At 40.2% G+C, this 18,791-nt stretch overlaps 2 protein-coding genes across 6 annotated transcripts in view; one reads left to right on the forward strand and one right to left on the reverse strand.

Moving 5' to 3' along the window:
• Positions 1-3,794: 3,794 nt before the first annotated feature.
• On the forward strand, positions 3,795-18,772 carry NEPRO (nucleolus and neural progenitor protein). 5 transcript variants are annotated; one of them, XM_043874016.1, is made up of 9 exons: positions 3,795-3,970; positions 7,755-7,909; positions 10,086-10,165; positions 10,537-10,668; positions 11,370-11,447; positions 12,641-13,002; positions 13,241-13,302; positions 15,747-16,006; positions 18,139-18,772. In XM_043874016.1, the coding sequence occupies exons 1-9, from the start codon at positions 3,868-3,870 to the stop codon at positions 18,596-18,598; spliced, it is 1,692 nt and encodes a 563-aa protein (XP_043729951.1). In that variant the 5' UTR covers positions 3,795-3,867; the 3' UTR covers positions 18,599-18,772. The 5 variants fall into 5 exon arrangements, with proteins under 5 accessions (XP_043729951.1, XP_043729952.1, XP_043729954.1 ...); XM_043874017.1 differs by having other exon boundaries at positions 3,815-3,970; positions 12,641-12,984; XM_043874018.1 differs by having other exon boundaries at positions 3,849-3,970; positions 7,861-7,909.
• GTPBP8 (GTP binding protein 8 (putative)) overlaps positions 12,996-18,791 on the reverse strand; it is a 31,646-nt gene continuing 25,850 nt past the window's right edge. The window contains exon 6 of the mRNA XM_043874028.1: positions 12,996-13,921. Within this exon, the coding sequence (XP_043729963.1) occupies positions 13,831-13,921 (91 nt within the window). The 3' untranslated portion in view covers positions 12,996-13,830. The remainder of the gene's footprint in view (positions 13,922-18,791) is intronic.

An 18,791-nucleotide genomic window follows, 5' to 3' on the forward strand; every position in this document is an offset into this window, starting at 1 on the left:
AATTGCCAAGCCACTACGACTTAGTGGCTCCTTTGCACTTTCAACAAGGGATCCCCAATGCAGACCACCTTCACAAGGACCTTTTAAAAAGCATAGATTAGAATCTTACTCAGACCTAATGAATAAGAATTTCCAAAGTGGGGCCTGAAAATTTTCTATTTTTAAAAGACTACCCAGGTTATTACAATCAGCCAGGTTTGGGAATCACCTGCCTCCAGGGTAAATCCAAATTCTGTCTGTGATCTGACAACCCTACTCCCAGCTTCATTCCTCGGAATGCATCATGTTCCAGCAATACTGATTCAGCAAGGACTAATGATTCTTCCAACCCATGTTGTTTACCATCTCTCTGTTAAGAATGTCTTCTTCTCTTATCTGCTTGGGAAGGTTCTACTTGTCCTTCAAAAACTCTACTCAAGCATCATCTAGTGTCTTAGCCAGTAAATATCAACAAACTAGCAAAATTGTTTACGCTAAGTATGCACAGTTCTCTGTATATAAATTTTCCTCAATAAAGCCCTTAAGAACTTACTGAGTTCCTACTAAACACCACACTCTGACCTAAGCATTGTGATAAGCTACAATGGTATAACTGCCTTCAGTAAGCTCACATGTCATTGGAGGAGACGTACAAATATACAATATAATGCAGTGAGGGAAATTCTGTGAGTCTATGGTAGGCTAAGTAATGCCCCAACAAGATATCCACATCCTAAGCCCCCAGATTCATGAATATGTTTGTTTACATTGCAAAATATTGTGTAGATATTAAGTTAAAGATTCCGAGATGAAGAGAATATCCTGGGTTATTTTGGTGGGCTCAATGTGATCACTAGAGTCCTTTTAAGATGAAGGCAGGTGGAAGGTGAAAGGAGATTGGAAGATGCTATGCTACCAATTTTGAAAATGGAGGATGGAAACATGAGTCAAGGAATGCATGTGGCCTCTAGAAGGTGAAAAAAGAAAATGAATTCTCCAGTAGAGACTCCAGAAGGATCCAGCCCTGCCACCTTTAGTCCAGTGAGATCCATTTTGGACTTCTGGCCTCCAGAAATGTAACTGTGTTGTTTTAAGTGATCATATTTGTAGTCATTTGTTACAGCAGCTATAGGAGGCTAATACAGAGGCCAACACAGGGCATATGTACATAAAGGAGTACATAAAGACAGTCTCTACGTCAAGTTATGGAGTGAGAATGGGATGTTCAGGAAGAATTACCCAGATATAATGACATAAGACCTGAGGGAGATAGTGTTTCAAGGAAATGACATAGAGTAATAAGTACAGAGAGCATGCAAAGTGTTTCAATTTTGCAAGGCTATTTAAACAGTAAAAATAATATTAATTTTTCTAAGAGTAAATACCGTTTGCATGCCAGGCACTCTTCTAAAGCACTTTTTAACTGTGAGTACTTTACAAGTTTGTATTTATCTTCATTTTACCTACAGGAATACTAAGATTTGGAGGGGTTAGTTTAACTATCCTAAGATCATAGCGCTAGTAAAGGGCAAATCTAAATCAGAAACTTGTTGGTCTGTCTTCAAAACCCACTAACTGCCTCTCTAATACATTGTAGTGGGGTCCTTAAGTAAGGTGACAACAGGGTGAAGTGAAGTGAAAGTCGCTCAGTAGTGTCCAACTCTGCGACCCCAAGGTCTATACAGTCCATAGAATTCTCCAGGCCAGAATACTGGAGTAGGTTGCCTTTCCCTTCTCCAGGGAATCTTCCCAACCCAGGGATCGAATCCGGGTCTCCTGCATTGCAGGTGGATTCTTTACCAGCTGAGCCATAAGGGAAGCCCAAGAATATTGGAGTAGGTAACCTATCCCTTCTCCAGCAGATCTTCCCGACCCAGGGATTGAACTGGGGTCTCCCACATTGCAGGCGGATTCTTTACCAACTGAGCTATCATGCAACAGCATAGCTGAAGTAAGTCAAGTATTAGAAAGATATTGAGGTGAGGTTCAGCAGAGCTTGGAATATCATCTTGTTTTGGACACTGACAGAAGATTGGGTTGATGGAGAGTCAGGCAGCCTCCAATTTTCCGTGACCGTGGTTTTGTTACTGAAATGCAAATTCATGTGACCAATGCACAGTGAGGTCAAACAATACAAAAACATTGCAGTTTGGAGTAGAGAAAGGTTTATTGCAGGGCCATGCAAGGAGATGGTGGTTCATGCCGTAAAATCCCAAACTCTCCAAAAGCTTTCAGCAAAACCCTTTTATAGAAAAGGACAAGGAGGGGCACAGTTAGTTTCAAACTTCTTGATGTCAGATCCTTTATTCTGGAGGTCAGTCACGGTCAGGTAAGGAGTCTCTTGTAAACCTCCACCAAACAAACGTTACTCTCTGTTCTGACAATAAGGGGCAAAGTCTCAAGACTCAACCTTCACCCGAGGTCCAGACCCTGGCTAAGAGAAGGGGGTTCCTGCACCTGCTGGTTACTCTGCCAAGCAGTATTCCTCCAGCACCCAGTCTGGGTCTTCCCACCAGTGCTGAAGAGGTAGCTCTCAGCTGTGGCTCCCTCAGGGCCAGGTCCCCAGATCCTGAACAGTGGTCATCACTGAGGGAGCCAGGTGCCCAGGATACAACTGGCCCTCAGACTCCTCAAGCCACCCAAACGTCAGTTAGGGGGCCCAAATCCTGCAGAATGCAGCCCATGCAAATGGCTGCTGCTATTGTATCTCAGAGAGGAAGAAACGGCAGAGGTTCACTACCACCCTGAGGCCTGGGCCCAGCCACTGGGTGTAGTGAGGGCTCTGGAGCCCTGGGGGACACAATCCCCAAACTGTTCCCTGCCTGCCCCCCGCCCCCCAGCTCACCCACTGGCCCAAAGCAGGGTGAGCTGGACCAGTCCCCTGGAAGAACAGGATCCGCCTCTTAACTCACTTTCTGAGGACCACACTCCACTGACCCTTGGCTAAATCCCCTCACTAAGGGTCACTCATTGATGGTTATTTGTGGGTGGGGCTCACTGCAACACCAACCATCACTAACCGTCACTCAGTGACAGTTATTTACGGGATGGCCCACTATGGCACTAACCAATCACTGAGCAGGACCACTGCATAGTGTAATGGCACACAGCAACCCCATGTGCTAAGGGCTCCACTCTATTACAGTTTTGCTGCTGCTTCCTTGACTAACGTCAATTCCAAGGTGGCTCTAGTGGTAAAGAATCTGCCTACTCAGGCAGGAGACCCAAGAGATGTGGGTTCCATCACTGGGTTGGAAAGATCCCCTGGAGAAGAAAATGGCAACCCACTCCAGTATTCTTACCTGGAAAATTCCATGGAGAGGGGCCTGGCTGGTTGCAGTCCATGGGGACACAAAGAGAGGGACATGACTGAGCGACTAAATACACACACACACACACACACACACACACACACCCATCCTTGACTAACTCTAAGTTTTCTGTGTTGCAAACGTACATTCTGCATAAGCCTCTTTATTCCATTTCTTCCTTTTCTCCTAATGGCTGAGGTGGAGATGGGGGTGTATGCTACTCAACTACAGGTCTTACTTTTCACGTCTGTAAAAGGCCTTGAAGTAATTCCCAAACTGGCTGCGCCTCAGAAGCCCATGGAGAAGCATAAACACAAGGACAAAGCCTCAACCCATTTCGAGATTCTGTTTGTGTAGTACTAGGATAGGGCGCCCCCAAAATCTCCCAGGTGATTCTGATACACTACCAGGTGTTTCAGGTTCACCATACTTAGTCCACGGTTCCGTTAAAGACCCCGCCCCTGCCCCACCCTTTGCCCTCCACCTCCCCGTGACGTCGGCTCATCTCCCCTCCTTCGGTCCCTCCACTTGGTCTCGCCCAGCTCCGCCCCTCCCACTGCCTCGCCTGCCTCCCAAGATGGCTACGCCGTTGCCGGGCCCGGAGCCGTGGAACCGGGTGAGGATCCCTAAGGCAGGGAGCCGCAGCGCAGTGACCGTACAGGACCCGGATACGGCGCTAGGTAAGTGAGGCGCCCGGCTAGGGGCGCAGGCTTTTCCGGAGGAGGCGTGGGGCTGGCGCACGTGCGCGGTGGGCGGGACTTCCGGAGCCCGCGGGACACTGGGAAGGGCCGAAGGGTCCGGGGCTGGGGAATTTGCCAAGGAGTCTCGTGGGGGCCCTTGGCTTTACAGTTCTTCGCTAGATCCACCGTGTCTATCGCAGGGTCTGGCAGGGGCACCGAATGCTCACGACCCAGCACCGCACCGAAATGGGGGAGAGGGGCGTACACAACTGGTGTCAGGGAAAAGTGCTGCCTGGGAACTCTGCGTTCACTCAGCTACCAAGAGGCGTGGTTAGCCCTCCGTCTCTGCCGCGCTCTGCCTCTGAAGGGCTGCGGGTGGTCGTCACTCAAGCACTTTGCAATTAACCCGCAATTATCCTGGGTCGCCCGTTCCTTATCTGTAAAATGGGGTTAGTTTTCCCTGGCTATCACCAGGTCTTTGGGAGGATCTAATGATGTCCTTTAGGAGAGCGTGCTCTAACAATGTTTGAATGGCACTGCGATTATTAGGCAGTAGGGCAGTAAGGTGGCGCCTAGTGGGAAAGAACCCACCTTTCTTTAGGTAGAAGTAAGAGGCACAGGTTCGATCCCTAGGTCAGGAAGATCCCCTGGAGGAGGGCAAGGCAACCCACTCCAGTATTCTTGCCTGGAAAATCCCATGGGCAGAGGAGCCTGGCAGGCCGCAGTCCATAGGGTCACACAGAGTCGGACACGACTGAAGCGACTTAGGACGCGCACAGGTCAGTAAGAACTGGGTTGCGGGATTGAATCCTGGCTCTTCCCTCTGCTGGAACTGGGGTGAGCAGTGGGGAATGTCTTAACATTTCTGGGCCTCAGCTTATTTTCAAATGGGAAAAAAAATAGTAATTTATTCATAGAGCAGTTCTGCTGAAAGTATTATAGAGTAATAATATAAAGTATTATTAATATAAAGTAAAGTGAGTATTTGGAACAGTGCCTGATATAGTAAGTAATGATCAGTTCAGTCCAGTCCAGTTGCTCAGTTGTGTCCGACTCTTTGTGACCCCATGGAATGCAGTAAGCCAGGCTTCCCTGTCCATCACCAGCTCCCGGAGATTACTCAAACTCATGTCCTTTGAATCGGTGATGCCACCCAACCATCTCATCCTCTGTCCTCCCCTTCTCCTCCTGTCTTCAATCATTCCCAGAATCAGGGTCTTTTCAAATGAGTCAGTTCTTCATATCAGGTGGCCAAAGTATTGGAGTTTCAGCTTCAGCATCAGTCTTTCCAATGAATATTCAGGACTGATTTTCTTTAGGATGGACTGATTGGATCTCCTTGCAGATAATTAGTTCAGTTCAGTTGCTCAGTCGTGTCTGACTCTTTGCGGCCCCATGAATCGCAGCACGCCAGGCCTCCCTGTCCATCACCAACTCCCCGAGTTTACTCCAACTCATGTCCATCGAGTCGGTGATGCCATCCAGCCATCTCATCCTCTGTCGTCCCCTTCTCCTCCTGCCCCCAATCCCTCCCAGCATCAGGGTCTTTTCCAGTGAGTCAACTCTTCGCATGAGGTGACCAAAGTACTGGAGTTTCAGCTTCAGCATCAGTCCTTCCAATGAACACCTAGGACCGATCTACTTCAGGATGGACTGGTTGGATCTCCTTGCAGTCCAAGGGACTCTCAAGAGTCTTCTCCAACACCACAGTTCAAAAGCATCAATTTTTCGGCACTCAGCTTTCTTCACAGTCCAACTCTCAACATCTGTACATGACCACTGGAAAAACCATACCCTTGACTAGATAGACCTTTGTTGACAAAGTAATGTCTCTGCTTTTTAACATGCTATTTAGGTTGGTCATAACTTTCCTTCCAAGGAGTAAGCGTCTTTTAATTTCATGGCTGCAGTCACCATCTGCAGTGATTTTGGAGCCCCCCAAAATAAAGTCTGACACTGTTTCCACTGTCTCCCCATCTATTATCCATAAGGTGATGGGACCAGATGCCATGATCTTAGTTTTCTGAATGTTGAGCTTTAAGCCAACATTTTCACTCTCCTCTTTCACTTTCATCAAGAGGCTTTTTAGTTCCTCTTCACTTTCTGCCATAAGGGTGGTGTTATCTGCATATCTGAGGTTATTGATATTTCTCCTAGCAGTCTTAATTCCAGCTTGTGCTTCCTCCAGCCCAGCGTTTCTCATGATGTACTCTGCATATAAGTTACATAAGTAGGGTGACAATATACAGCCATGACGTACTCCTTTTCCTATTTGGAACCAGTCTGTTGTTCCATGTCCAGTTCTAACTGTTGCTTCCTGACCTGCATACAGATTTCTCAAGAGGCAGGTCAGGTGGTCTGGTATTCCCATCTCTTTCAGAATTTTCCACAGTTTATTGTGATCCACACAGTGAAAGACTCTGGCATAGTCAATAAAGCAGAAATAGATATTTTTCTGGAACTCTCTTGTTTTTTCAATGATCCACCAAATGTTGGCAATTTGATTTCTGGTTCTTCTACCTTTTCTAAAACTAGCTTGAACATCTGGAAGTTCACGGTTCACGTATTGCTGGAGCCTGGCTTGGAGAATTTTGAGCACTACTTTACTAGTGAGATGAGTGCAATTGTGCAGTAGTTTGAGCATTCTTTGGCATTGCCTTTCTTTGGGATTGGAATGAAAACTGACCTTTTCCAGTCCTGTGGCCACAGCTGAGTTTTCCAAATTTGCTGACATATTGAGTGCAGCACTTTCACAGCATCATCTTTTAGGATTTGAAATAGCTCAACTGGAATTCCATCACCTCCACTAGCTTTGTTCGTAGTGATACTTCCTAAGGCCCTCTTGACTTCACATTCCAGGATGTCTGGCTCTAGGTGAGTGATCACACCATTATGATTATCTGGGTCGTGAAGACCTTTTTTGTACAGTTCTTCTGTGTATTCTTGCCACCTCTTCTTAATATCTTCTGCTTCTGTTAGGTCCATACCATTTCTCTCCTTTATTGAGCCCATCTTTGCGTGAAATGTTCCCTTGGTATCTCGAATTTTCTTGAAGAGATCTCTAGTCTTTCCTATTCTATTGTTTTCCTCTACTTCTTTGCATTGATCACTGAGGAAGGCTTTTTTTAATCTCTCCTTGCTGTTCTTTGGAACTCTGTATTCAAATAGGTATATCTTTCCTTTTCTCCTTTGCTTTTCGCTTCTCTTCTTTTCACAGCTCTTTGTAAGGCCTCCTCAGACAACCATTTTGCTTTTTTGCATTTCTTTTTCTTGGGGATGGTCTTGATCCCTGTCTCCTGTACAGTGTCACGAACCCCCATCAGTAGTTCTTCAGGCACTCTATCAGATCTGGTCCCTTAAATCTATTTCTAACTTCCACTGTATAATCATAAGGGATTTGATTTAGGTAATACCTGAATGGTTTAGTGGTTTTCCCCACTTTCTTAAAGTGTTTGGTGTACCTTAAAGGACTCTGCAAAGTACTCATTGAAAGATTTTTAAAATCACGATAAAATGTGATATGATGTACATTCTAGTTTAATAGATGTTTTCTATGATTTCATGGTCTTGATATCATCAGTCACCATTTTCCTTCCTTTCTATGTCATTTCTTACATACTTAGAAACATTTAGTTATGTTCTTACAGGTGAAGCTGATTGTGTTAACCTGTTATTGATTTCTTTAAAACAGATAAGGAAAGATGCTTCTTTCAGTGTATTTTTGTATAATATACTTAATGTAGAAATGCATGTTAAGTCTTATTACTAAATATCTCTGCTTTAGACCTTTGCATTGCAGCTACAATTAAAGAATGCTACCGCATTACATTGTCACTGAAGAGCCAAACCTTAGATGAAGAGACAAATGTATTATGTGCAATCCTTTACAGCAATCACAACAGAATGGGCCGCCATAAGCCCCATTTGGCCCTCAGACAGGTAAGGAGAGAGCCCTGTATTTAAGATAAAACATTTTTACTTGGTGAAGATGGAGATTACACTGCCGCTTAACTTTTGTTATTTATGGAAACTGAAGTAAATTACTTGTGATTTACTTGGGCTTTCCTGATAGCTCAGTTGGTAAAGAATCCACCTGCAATGCAGGAGACCTTGGTTTGATTCCTGGGTTGGGAAGATCTGCTGGAGAAGGGATAGACTACTCACTCACTCCAGGATTCTTGGGTTTCCTTTGTGGCTCAGCTAGTAAAGTATCTGCTTACAATGCGGGAGACCTGGGTTTGATCCCTGGGTTGGGAAGATCCCCTGGAGAAAAGACAAGGCTACCCACTCCAGCATTCTGGCCTGGAGAATTCCATGGACTGTACAGTCCATGGGGTGGCAAAGAGTTGGACACAACTGAGTGACTTTCACTTCACTTTCACTTGTGATTTTTAAGTGTTCAGCCCACAATCACATGTGAGCTTTCATTTTTTTTTTCCCCCTGAAAGCATTTCAAAAAACAGTCTGTATTAGAAAAGAACTATGTTTGATTCTTTCCCAATCTTGTTTCTAGTAGGTAGATAATTATGAAAAATATTCTTCATTATATACAATCTATAACAAATTACCACGCCTTTGTCTACTTTAAAGATTGAGTGATTTAATCAAAACAAAGTGTTGGATTAAGAAACAATTTTCCTGAGCATAATCAAAATCCCCAAATCATAAAAAGAACAAAGTAGCAATTTATTTATTGTGGTGGTAAATAATCTAACTGGCAATATAGTAAATGAGTATATAACAAGTTGTGTAAAGTGTTTTGTGTATCTTTTGAAGTTTAAGACAAAATTGGGTCCTCTAGCTCAGGGATTACATACACAGAGTAGAGCCTTCTAAGTTAAGTTCCATATATGCTCATTTATTTGCTCATTCATTTTATTAATTCTCCAAGTATTTTTGAAACTTTGTATGTGCCAGGCACTGTGCTTTGTGCTAGAGGTGTATGGGGTAAAAAAGACCGACATAATCTCCAACCTTAAACAGATTCATGTTCTTTGGTTAGTTTTCCAGTCACATTACTTAAAGCAAAAAAGATGATTTTTTCACCAAAGAAAGATTTGCGGTTATAGTCTTTCCTAAGTTTTCTCCTCTGGAGCAGGTTTTATCTCCTTCTGAGTCTTTAACTCCAAGACCAAACTTGTTATCTCAGATTGAATATACGTATTTCTCCTCCTGGCTACCAGGTTGTCAATAATTATAGTTAGAAAAATTTGGTGTTCTGTTTTCTTTGCTTCTTTCATGTAGCTCTCCCATCCGGTCAACTGATCAATTAAAACTTTCTAGTCCCTTTTAGTTATGGCCAAACTAAAGTTTAAAACCTTGTCAATTTTTTGTTGTCTTGTACTTCTGACTGATCTTTCCTCCTTCAGTCTTTCCTCTACTGTGGCATGTTCATGTGTACCAAATCTAGGTTAATCATTCTAAAACACAGCTTAATTTTTAATGGTTCTCTATTGTCCCCTGAATAAAGAACAGACCTCTTAGCTTAACTTAGCAGATCCTTCCTGATCTGGCCTCTTCAGTTTTCTTAGCTCAGGCTTCTCTATGGTCTTCAATGTCATATATGTTGTATTATAAGCAGCCTGAACTCTTCGTGAGTCTTCTGACTCACCACATTGGTTTCCTCCTCTGAACCTTTGCTTACCTGGTTCTGTACGTTTACAATGCCCAAGCTCTCCATAACTTGATCCTCATGTCTGCAGCACTTACAGACAGTGAAATTTAGTACTTAACAATTTACTATCTTGTTTTAATAGTTTCACTATTAGAAATCATGTTACTTCAGAAAAGTTTATTAATACAATCTTGAGAATAATCTTACATTTACTTTGGTCCTCTTTATAGCACCAAGCACATCCTGGCATATAGTAAACTCTTAGTTATAACCTGATCTGAGAAATTTATTTGGCTGCGTAAATTTCAAATTTTAACCAGAAGCAACTGCTTTGGTCTACAAGTTTCTTTACCCTTAAATACGGTATTCTGTGTATTTCTATCCTTTGTATTCAGTGTATTTCTATACTTTGAAATTTTGAATTTGTTTTCGTGTTCACATCAGTGGCTTTGTCTCTGTTACACATAAACATGTGACTTTGAGCTGGTCTTCCCCTTTCAGGTTGAACAGTGTTTAAAACGTTTGAAAAACATGAATTTGGAAGGTTTAATTCAAGATCTCTCAGAGTCATTTTCTTCTAAGTAAGTAGTCTAGTTGCTTTGTAATGGGCTTTGTGGTGGGCTGGAAACCTGGTGTCTTGCTATGACCTCGCTTTAGGCTTCCTTCATTACTTTTTGAATATAACCAATTATACCTTAGCTGTACAAATTTTATTTTAATAAAGGGCCCTTGGTATTTGTGGTAATCTCCCTCTGTTGGCTTGTGGGAAGGAATAGTGTGACACTGAAACCTGGGTGATGATAAACTGTTTTGAAACATAAGTGTCAGTTAACTTCTTTGAGTCATTATTAAACATAACTACCTCAAATTGAGCTTAAAGCAATTCTGTACTTGTTATATAAGTGTTTTATATTTAAGAATGAAAGTAACATACTTCTCTATTTTTTTCAAGTGAAAATCAGCCTATAAATACCAAAGCATGTGTCATCCCCAGCCAACCGGTGGTGGAACTGGTGTTGATGAAGATTTTGGGAGCCTGCAAGTTGCTGCTTCGCCTGTTGGACTGTTGCTGCAAGACATTTCTGTATCCTTGAATCATCTAAAAAACTTTTTTCTGAACTTCAGTTGTTTGGATGTATTTAATGGGCTTCTCAGGTGGCTCAGTGGTAATGAATCCATCTGCTAATGAAGAAGCTACAGAAGATGCGAGTTTGATCCCTGGGTCAGGAAGATCCCCTGGAGGAGGAAGTGGCAACCCACTCCAGTATTCTAGCCTGGGAAATCCCATGGACAAAGGAGCCTGTTGGGTTACAGTCCATGGGGTTGCAGAGTCAGACATGATTGAGCACGCATGCAGGGATGAATGTAATAGTATTTGTCTGAAAGCTAGGGAGTATGTAGTTTTTCATACTTTCAAAGTAGGAGTTATAATTTATGTGAATTCTTAAAATTTTGCTCTTTGGTCTCCTCTTCCTGGGAAGTGCCTGAAATAGCCATTGCCAGGGATTTCTACCTCTATTTAATATGTATTATCCTAAAGGCACTGACAGTTAGAAATTCTTAATCTTAAAAGCTAACCCTTAGAAACCAAATTTATTAATGAAGCCTCTAGCATATATTACTTTTTTTTTTTAAGCTTCAATGATTTAATAGAACATGTTTTAAGGCTTTAACTCCTTCAAGAAAATTCTGCATTCTGTGTGGAATTTTTTTTTCCCATAAATGTAACTCAACAAAATCTAAATTCCTTTGATTCTGTTTTCCAACTTTAACTTGATTCTTCAGCTTGACTGTGAAACATCTAGGTTTGCAAGAATTCATTATTTTAAACCTTGTGATGGTTGGGCTCGTGAGCAGGTTATGGTATGTATGTACATACCTTTGAAATCCTTCATTTCTTTTTCATTTCTCTAACTCAGACTAGGTTTCTTATTAGTAGTCTTCATATTTGCTTTCCCATGGGATGTTGAAGGTGCAGAAATTGTTTCTTCATTTGATCAGAGTTTATTTGGGATGGATTGGGAAGCTAAGTGTTGATAGTTATGTCAAAAGACTAGGCTTTGAATATGAATCCATGAGATCACTTCCACATTAAACAAAGCAAATGAATTCCTAGAATCCTGGAATTTAAAAAAAAAAAAAAGTTTCCTCTAATCATTCAGCTGAGCCATTTAGAATGAAGGTGTTCCTAGGCAGTCTGTATCATTTGTTTCTGCCACTAGATTTCTAATACTTAATGGCAATGACCTTCCTTATGTTTTCTAAATTCCTTTCTTCCACATGAACCACCATTGCTTTTTGAACCATAACTAATTGATGTAAAGAACACTGGTAATACTAGTTGCAAACCAAAGAGAATTTCCCTTGCATCTTACAATATATATTATGGAGCTTATCTGATGGATAATCAGATTCAAAATCTGCCCATTTGTGATTAGCTATAATTTGAATGGAAATAAAAAAAGAAAAAAGAAAAAAAAAGGAAAAATTCTCTCTAATCCTAATTTTCTATCTTAACCTGGATATCTCAAGTACTATTTTCAATCATCTTGTTTTTTATTCTGCTTGTTTTTAGAGCTAACAATGTTAGAATTACTTATCATATGTTAGTATGGTTATCATGTTAGTAATGTTAGAATTACTAATCAATGTCAAACCTTATTATTCCCTACAATGAAAATAGCTTTTATTTTTTAATTTTAATAGTACATGCTTACTTGAAGAAACTTTTAAAAATAGAAAAAATTCAAAGAACCTGAAATTTGCCTAAAATCTTATCATCTAGATAAAACCACATTTAAGATCTTGGTCACATCCTTTGAAATATCTCTCCATGTAGTACTGCATTTGGCTTTATATAACATTTTGTACTTGGATTTTTCAGTATAAGCTGGACTAAATCTAGCTCTTTGCAAGTATCCACTGTAGCATTTTTTTTTTTTAATCTGTAGTGGCAGACTGATAGGTGTTATTTTCAGCTTTGAATCTGTTAGTTATTATGTAATCTGCAAATTATAATTACTGGCTAATTCATGAGCTCCTACTTCTTTCCCTAGGGTTCTGTATAAAGATGTTTTAAAAAGGCTGGTTTCTTTATATGAACCATTGTTTGGATTACTTCAAGAGGTCTCCAGGATTCAACCATTGCCTTACTTCAAAGGTTTTACCTTTCCGTCTGATATTGTTGAATTTTTAGGAGAGCCCTATTTTGAAGTCTTTAAGAAAAAAATGCCTACAGCTTTTGTAGCTAAAGGAATAACTAAACTGCTAAATAAACTATTTTTAACAAAAGAGCAATCACAGAGGTCAGGTGAAGAAACTTTACTTAGAATTTCTGAAAAAGCTAAACAAGTGAAGATCAATATACAGAATAACATGGATCTTGGACAACCAGTAAAGAGTAAGAAAATTTTAAAAGGTAATTTGCTTTGATGTGGCACATACTCTTAAACTATCTTAATTTTAACTCACATTATCTTTAGAGAAGTATGGTATTAATAATGTGTGTTTTCTGAGCTTGAGCAGATTCAGTTCTTTCTTTCTGTTGTAGCTTCATAGTTCTTTGCTTGCTTATCTCCCTTTGTTGTCATGTACTTAAGAATTTGTTGATTTGAAAATAGTATGCCTAATTTTTTATCTGTGATTTATCTCCACAGAAAAGTCATTAGAATTTGATGTGAGAGCTTTCTGCAAACAGCTGAAACACAAAGCTATACAGGTTTGTCTGGCTTATTTTAATATAGCTTATGATTTCTGCTAACTTGTAGTGTAGATGCAACTTACCAAGGGCAGAGGCTGAATCTTACTTCTGGTTTTATCCCCAGCTCTAGGCATAGTGCCATCTTAGTTCTCAGTCTGCTTCTGAATGAGTAGAGGCATTTCCAAGGGATCTGAGTGCATCTAGTTAATTCAGTTAATAGAATACCTTCAGAAACATTTTACTAAGAGTTTTGCTAGAATTTTAAAATGATCCTAGGAACCATCATAGGAGTGGATTATATTGCAGCTTAAGAATATAGGCTTTGAAGTCAGACAGATGGTTTGTGTCCTGGCTTTGGTTGGTACTAATTTGTGACCTTATGTAAGTTTCTTGACTGTCCATACCTCCATATTCTAGAAACAGTATGCACTTCATAGGGTTGTGCCAGTTTTAGTACATGTAAAGTATTCAGCACAGAGTCTAAAGTGTGGTAAGCACTTACTTGATGTTAGATGTTAGGTACTTCCATCGTCATTATCATCATCATCATCTTTTATCATGAGGCTTCTGTTTCTTTTTCTCATCAGCATTTGACCTCTCCTCAGCCAGTGTCTGTAAACTCTTGTTTGTTCTGGATCTGACACGGATAAGAAGTTCTTTTACTCTCTTTTCAAAGTTGTTTTCTTCATGGGCTATTTCTTTCATTCTATTCAAGAATTCTTTTCTAGCAAGTCAGTACTTTCTTGAAGGTTTACAAGGATTCTAGCTTGCATTTATATTTTGTCCAGTTTACAAGTTCTGGAGGAAGACATCATCATCACCATAATACTTATACTGCATTTACTCTTTGCCAGACATTGTTCAGAACTCTTTATATGTGTAAACTCATAATCCTTGCAAAAGTCCTGTGAGGTAGGTGCTGTTCTTTCCATGTTTCAGATGAGAAAATTAAGGCAAAGAAAGGACAAGAAATTTGTCCAGGTCAGACAGCAAATATGGGGCAGAACTGGGATTTGAACCAGGCAGTTTGGTTTCAGTCTTTGTCATTTAATATTATTCTTTGTTGCTGTTCAGTTGCTAAGTTGTGTCCGACTCTCTGCGACTCCATGGGCTGCAGCACACCACGCTTCCCTGTCCTTAACTATCTCCCACAGTTGATCATCCCACCAGTCTCCAAATAGTTTTATCAGCTGTCTCTTAATAACTATAGCTCTCCCTTAATAACTATAGCTCTCTGTGACTCCTGAAACTTTCTGCAGTCCATCACTTGTTCCTATGTGAGCTGGTTCCAGCATCCCTCTTATTTATGACCAATCACTATTTTATTTTTAGCATTTAGCACCAATATGCTTGGAGTGTTTTTAGGTCAAGCTTTTATGGATCACCAACACAAATATTGATAGGTCTCTACCTTCTACTACTATTACTTGCTCTTCTTGAGAATGAGAAATTTGCAAGAAAGTAAGTTTTGAACAGAAGATGGAAGCAGACCTAGTAGGTAGCATATTTCAATAAACAGTAGTAGTTGATAAAATTCAAACTTGACTTCATACAGAAAAATGAAGTTGAAGAGACAGAAGTGCCACATCAAAAGATGGTTGAATTGGAATTGGAAATATTGCTCAGTTAAGCATTTTTAACATACATTCAGCAGTCATCTGCATTTTCACATTTATCAGTAACATTTATGACCCATCATTGAGGAGGTGATGAAAAACAAGCTGTGGTAGTCCAGCATTAGAGGAAAAGGGCTTTTCAGTGATTTTGTCTCTCACCAGATAGACTTTGATCAATACTTAATTATGTGGAGTTTTATTCTTATGTATAGATTAAATGGGCTTCCCTGGTGGCTCAGTGGTTGAGAATCCACCTGCCAATGCAGGAGAGGCAGGATTGATTTGTGGGTGGGGAAGATCCCTGGAGAAGGATCCACTCCGGTATTCTTGCCTGGGAAATCCCATGGACAGAGGAGCCCGGCGGGCTATAGTCCATGGGGTCACAAATAATCAGACATGACTGAGAGACTAAATACAACAACAACACAGGTTAAATAAATACGTATGTAAATATTTATATTGTTACTTGTGTACAACTGAATTTCGCTATAGATGGGATCTATTGTAGCACAGAGGGGGAAAAATCGTATTAGGAGCAGTGAATAAAAATTTTTTTAAGCAAAAGGAAAGGAATTCCCTGGCAGTCTAGTTATTAGGACTCTGTATTTCCACTGCAAAGGGGCACCAGTCTGATCCCAGGGTTGAGGAACTAAGATCCCCAAAGCCAGATGGCACAGTCAAAAAAATTTAAAAAGACAAACAGAAAGCATAGGGAACTGGAAAAAACTTTTTTCCTTCTTTAAAAAAAAATGTATTTTCAAATGTTGATAGTGTGTGTCAACTTCTCTCTCTTGTTATATGTCAATAATAGATCCAATATATTTTTCTCATCATTCCATATTTCAGGAGAAGAGCTCTGAGTTTAAATGTTCTCAATCCAAACTAAAGGCAGCCAAACATTCTTCTCAGAAAACAATAGGAACTCCCTGTGTAAAAAGTCTTGTGCAAAGATTCCGAGAGGCTGAGACTTTCACACAACTTTCTGAAGAAATCCAAATGGCAATTCTGTGGTGTAGAAGCAAAAAACTGAAGGCTCAGACCACCTTTCTGGGTAACAAACTTCTTAAAAGTAACCGGCTTAAACATGTGGAAGCTCAAGGCTCTAGGTAGGTATATTATAAAAATTATATTCCTTTACGTCTTCTGTTATCTTTTAAGGCAAAAGTATATGTATTCAGCCTTTTTAACGTCCCATATCCTGGGGACTAAAATTGGGGTATATACTCAAAGTGCAGTTTTGTTAGCTACTTTTATTGGGCAGAGCTAAATATATATGTCATCGGGAGGAAGTAAATTTGGTCAATTGGATTTACTCATTTCTACTCTTCACCATTCCATCCTTTTATTCAAACAGTATCAGGTGTGTCTATGGTATGCTAACCTGCAGATACAACCGTGTGTAAGACAGATTTAATCCTCATGGAATTCTGCCTCTCTGGTAGGAGAGATGGCCAGTCTGCCTGCAGCTCCAGTGGGATGAGGGTGTGAGAGCAGAAGATGCTTCCTCCTACAAGGCCACACACCAGACTCGAGTCAGTGTCAAGTAATTTCCATTCACAGGAGCCAGACTCTCATGTATTGTTTCATCCTTTTGTGAGTCTTACATTCATAGCACTGCCTAAGGATGGTTATCTTGTGAGCCAACATTCCTTGAAACAATACATGAAGTTAGATATTTTAGGGCTTTATGTTTTTATTGAACAAATAATAGATGCCTGTGGTAACAGTTTGAGACACAAACAGCCATAAAGGTCCTCATTGCCCCTTCACAGGGGCAATCACTGACCAATTTTTACGTATCCTTCAAGAAACACTCTGTGTGTCCACCATAATTTCTTACTATATTTATGGACATATATCTGTTCAGGGCTTTATAATAGTATCCATGGATGTCACTTGGTCACTTGTTAAATTTTCTTTAAAAATTTATGGAAAAACAATACCTCTTTTAGTAAAAAAATATATATTGAAGGTTTTATAGCGAGTTTTGACTAAAAGCTGTGGGAGAAGTTAAGGGTTTTTACATTACACTCTAGAGTGGAAGCTCAGCCTAAAATGGAGCTGTTCTGTTCAAGATTCTGTTTAAACTTAGGGGTAGATGAGGCAGAGATGCTAATTAAAAGTTAATCCAGACGGTAACAAACTGGTGGCTATTTGATTAAGATGTTATTCTGCACCCCACAAAAATACAGTGCTCTTTCATTCTGCCCTGTTTTGATGTTTTAGTAACATGTTATATTTGTAGTACATTTTAAGTTACTTAATGTCCACAATAACTCTGTGACACGTGGTGGTATTCACATTTTATAGATGAGTTAATAAGAGGATTTTACTCAGGGAATTAGAGCTGGAGATCTTGAACTCAGTGCAGATCCTCTGATTCTTCTGTTATTTCCATCTATTTCCATTTCAGTTGGGAAGTCCACCTACCCTCTCCTCACTTAAAAATTACCACAAAATGGCTTGGAAACAAAAGATCATGGATTACTGTGTTAAAATGGGCTTCCTCAAAGTTCTATATTGGTTTAAAAAGGAAGAGGGTACAGTAGGAGGTACAGACTCATGCTAATCTTTTGCAATCTGACTATCACAGTGAGGCAGTTAGCAGGGTACCAGTGCACCTTGTGGCAGTATATCCTATTCAGAAGCAAAACACCTAACAACCAGCCATTTGAGTTCTGAATTCCCAGATTTGAAGATAATATGAATGCTGTCATTTTGCCTATGCTGGCATCCCTGTCTTCTCATTTTACATAAACTCCCTCTTCACTTTTATTCCTTTTTCCTTGTTCATTTCCTGTTATTATGTTGAATATGAAGTCATTACTCCAGAAATGGGACAATGCATAACTTTTCTATTTGTAATTCATCTTTTCCCCAGTTCCATTACACCATTACATTACATCATATTACATTATGAATAGATTAGCAATTATCAGGAAGTAGCTCTGGCACTGAAATATGGCAGTTTAGCTGCCTTGCTAGTTGTAGGAGCTACTTTACTGTGGAAATGTAATGGGGACACATTTGCCCACAATTTAATAAATCAGAGGGAATTTGTGCTCTGAAAACACAGACTGGATATGAAGCTCCTATATCCATGTTTTTCTTTATGATTCTGGAAATTGTACAGAGGCGTAGGACATATATTTTAATTGGAAGTTGGTAAAAAGGAGACAAAAATTTTTGAGAATGTCTTTCTGCATCTTAACAATCTAATTTCTTCTGTCTTTTAAAGTTTGCCAAAGAAGCTACAGTGCATAAAAACATCTATTTGCAACTGCCTTCTTCATGGCTTAGGTCTGAAAACTTCAAAGCATCACCTGAGACAAAGAAGATCACAGAATAAATTTTCACTGAAAGGAAGGAAACAGAGAAAGTTGCAGTCGACTCATTTAAAGGAAATCCAGCAGCCCCCTCAAGGGACTCAGAGTGCTACGGATGTCATTAAAGGGAGACTCTCAGATTCTACTGATTGTAGGACTGATCTGTATCCTAACAATAAGCAAGTGTTGAATAGGAGAGTTTCAAATCCTGTCATACAAACTAAGGAGAAACAAACTCATGAAAAGCTTATAGAAAGCAATGAAAATGAGACGGATTCTTGGACAATGATGCAAGTAAATAAACATAACACATCAGGAACCACTAAGGAGAAAGACGACATTGATGATATTTTTGCTTTAATGGGAGTCTAGAGGTTCATATGTGAAACTTTTAACCAGTTGCTCCAGTGTTCTGCTGCTTTAAGTAGAACAGTTGAGATGTGGAAAGATCTGGAAGTACCACTTGGACTCAGAGGAACTGCTTTAGTACAACACTGTACAGCAGTTCATTTTAGTTCAATAAATGCTTACCATAGCTTTGTGTCATTTAATCGACAAATATTGG

The sequence above is a fragment of the Cervus elaphus genome, chromosome 19 (assembly GCF_910594005.1).
Source record: "Cervus elaphus chromosome 19, mCerEla1.1, whole genome shotgun sequence".
NCBI lineage: Eukaryota > Metazoa > Chordata > Mammalia > Artiodactyla > Cervidae > Cervus > Cervus elaphus.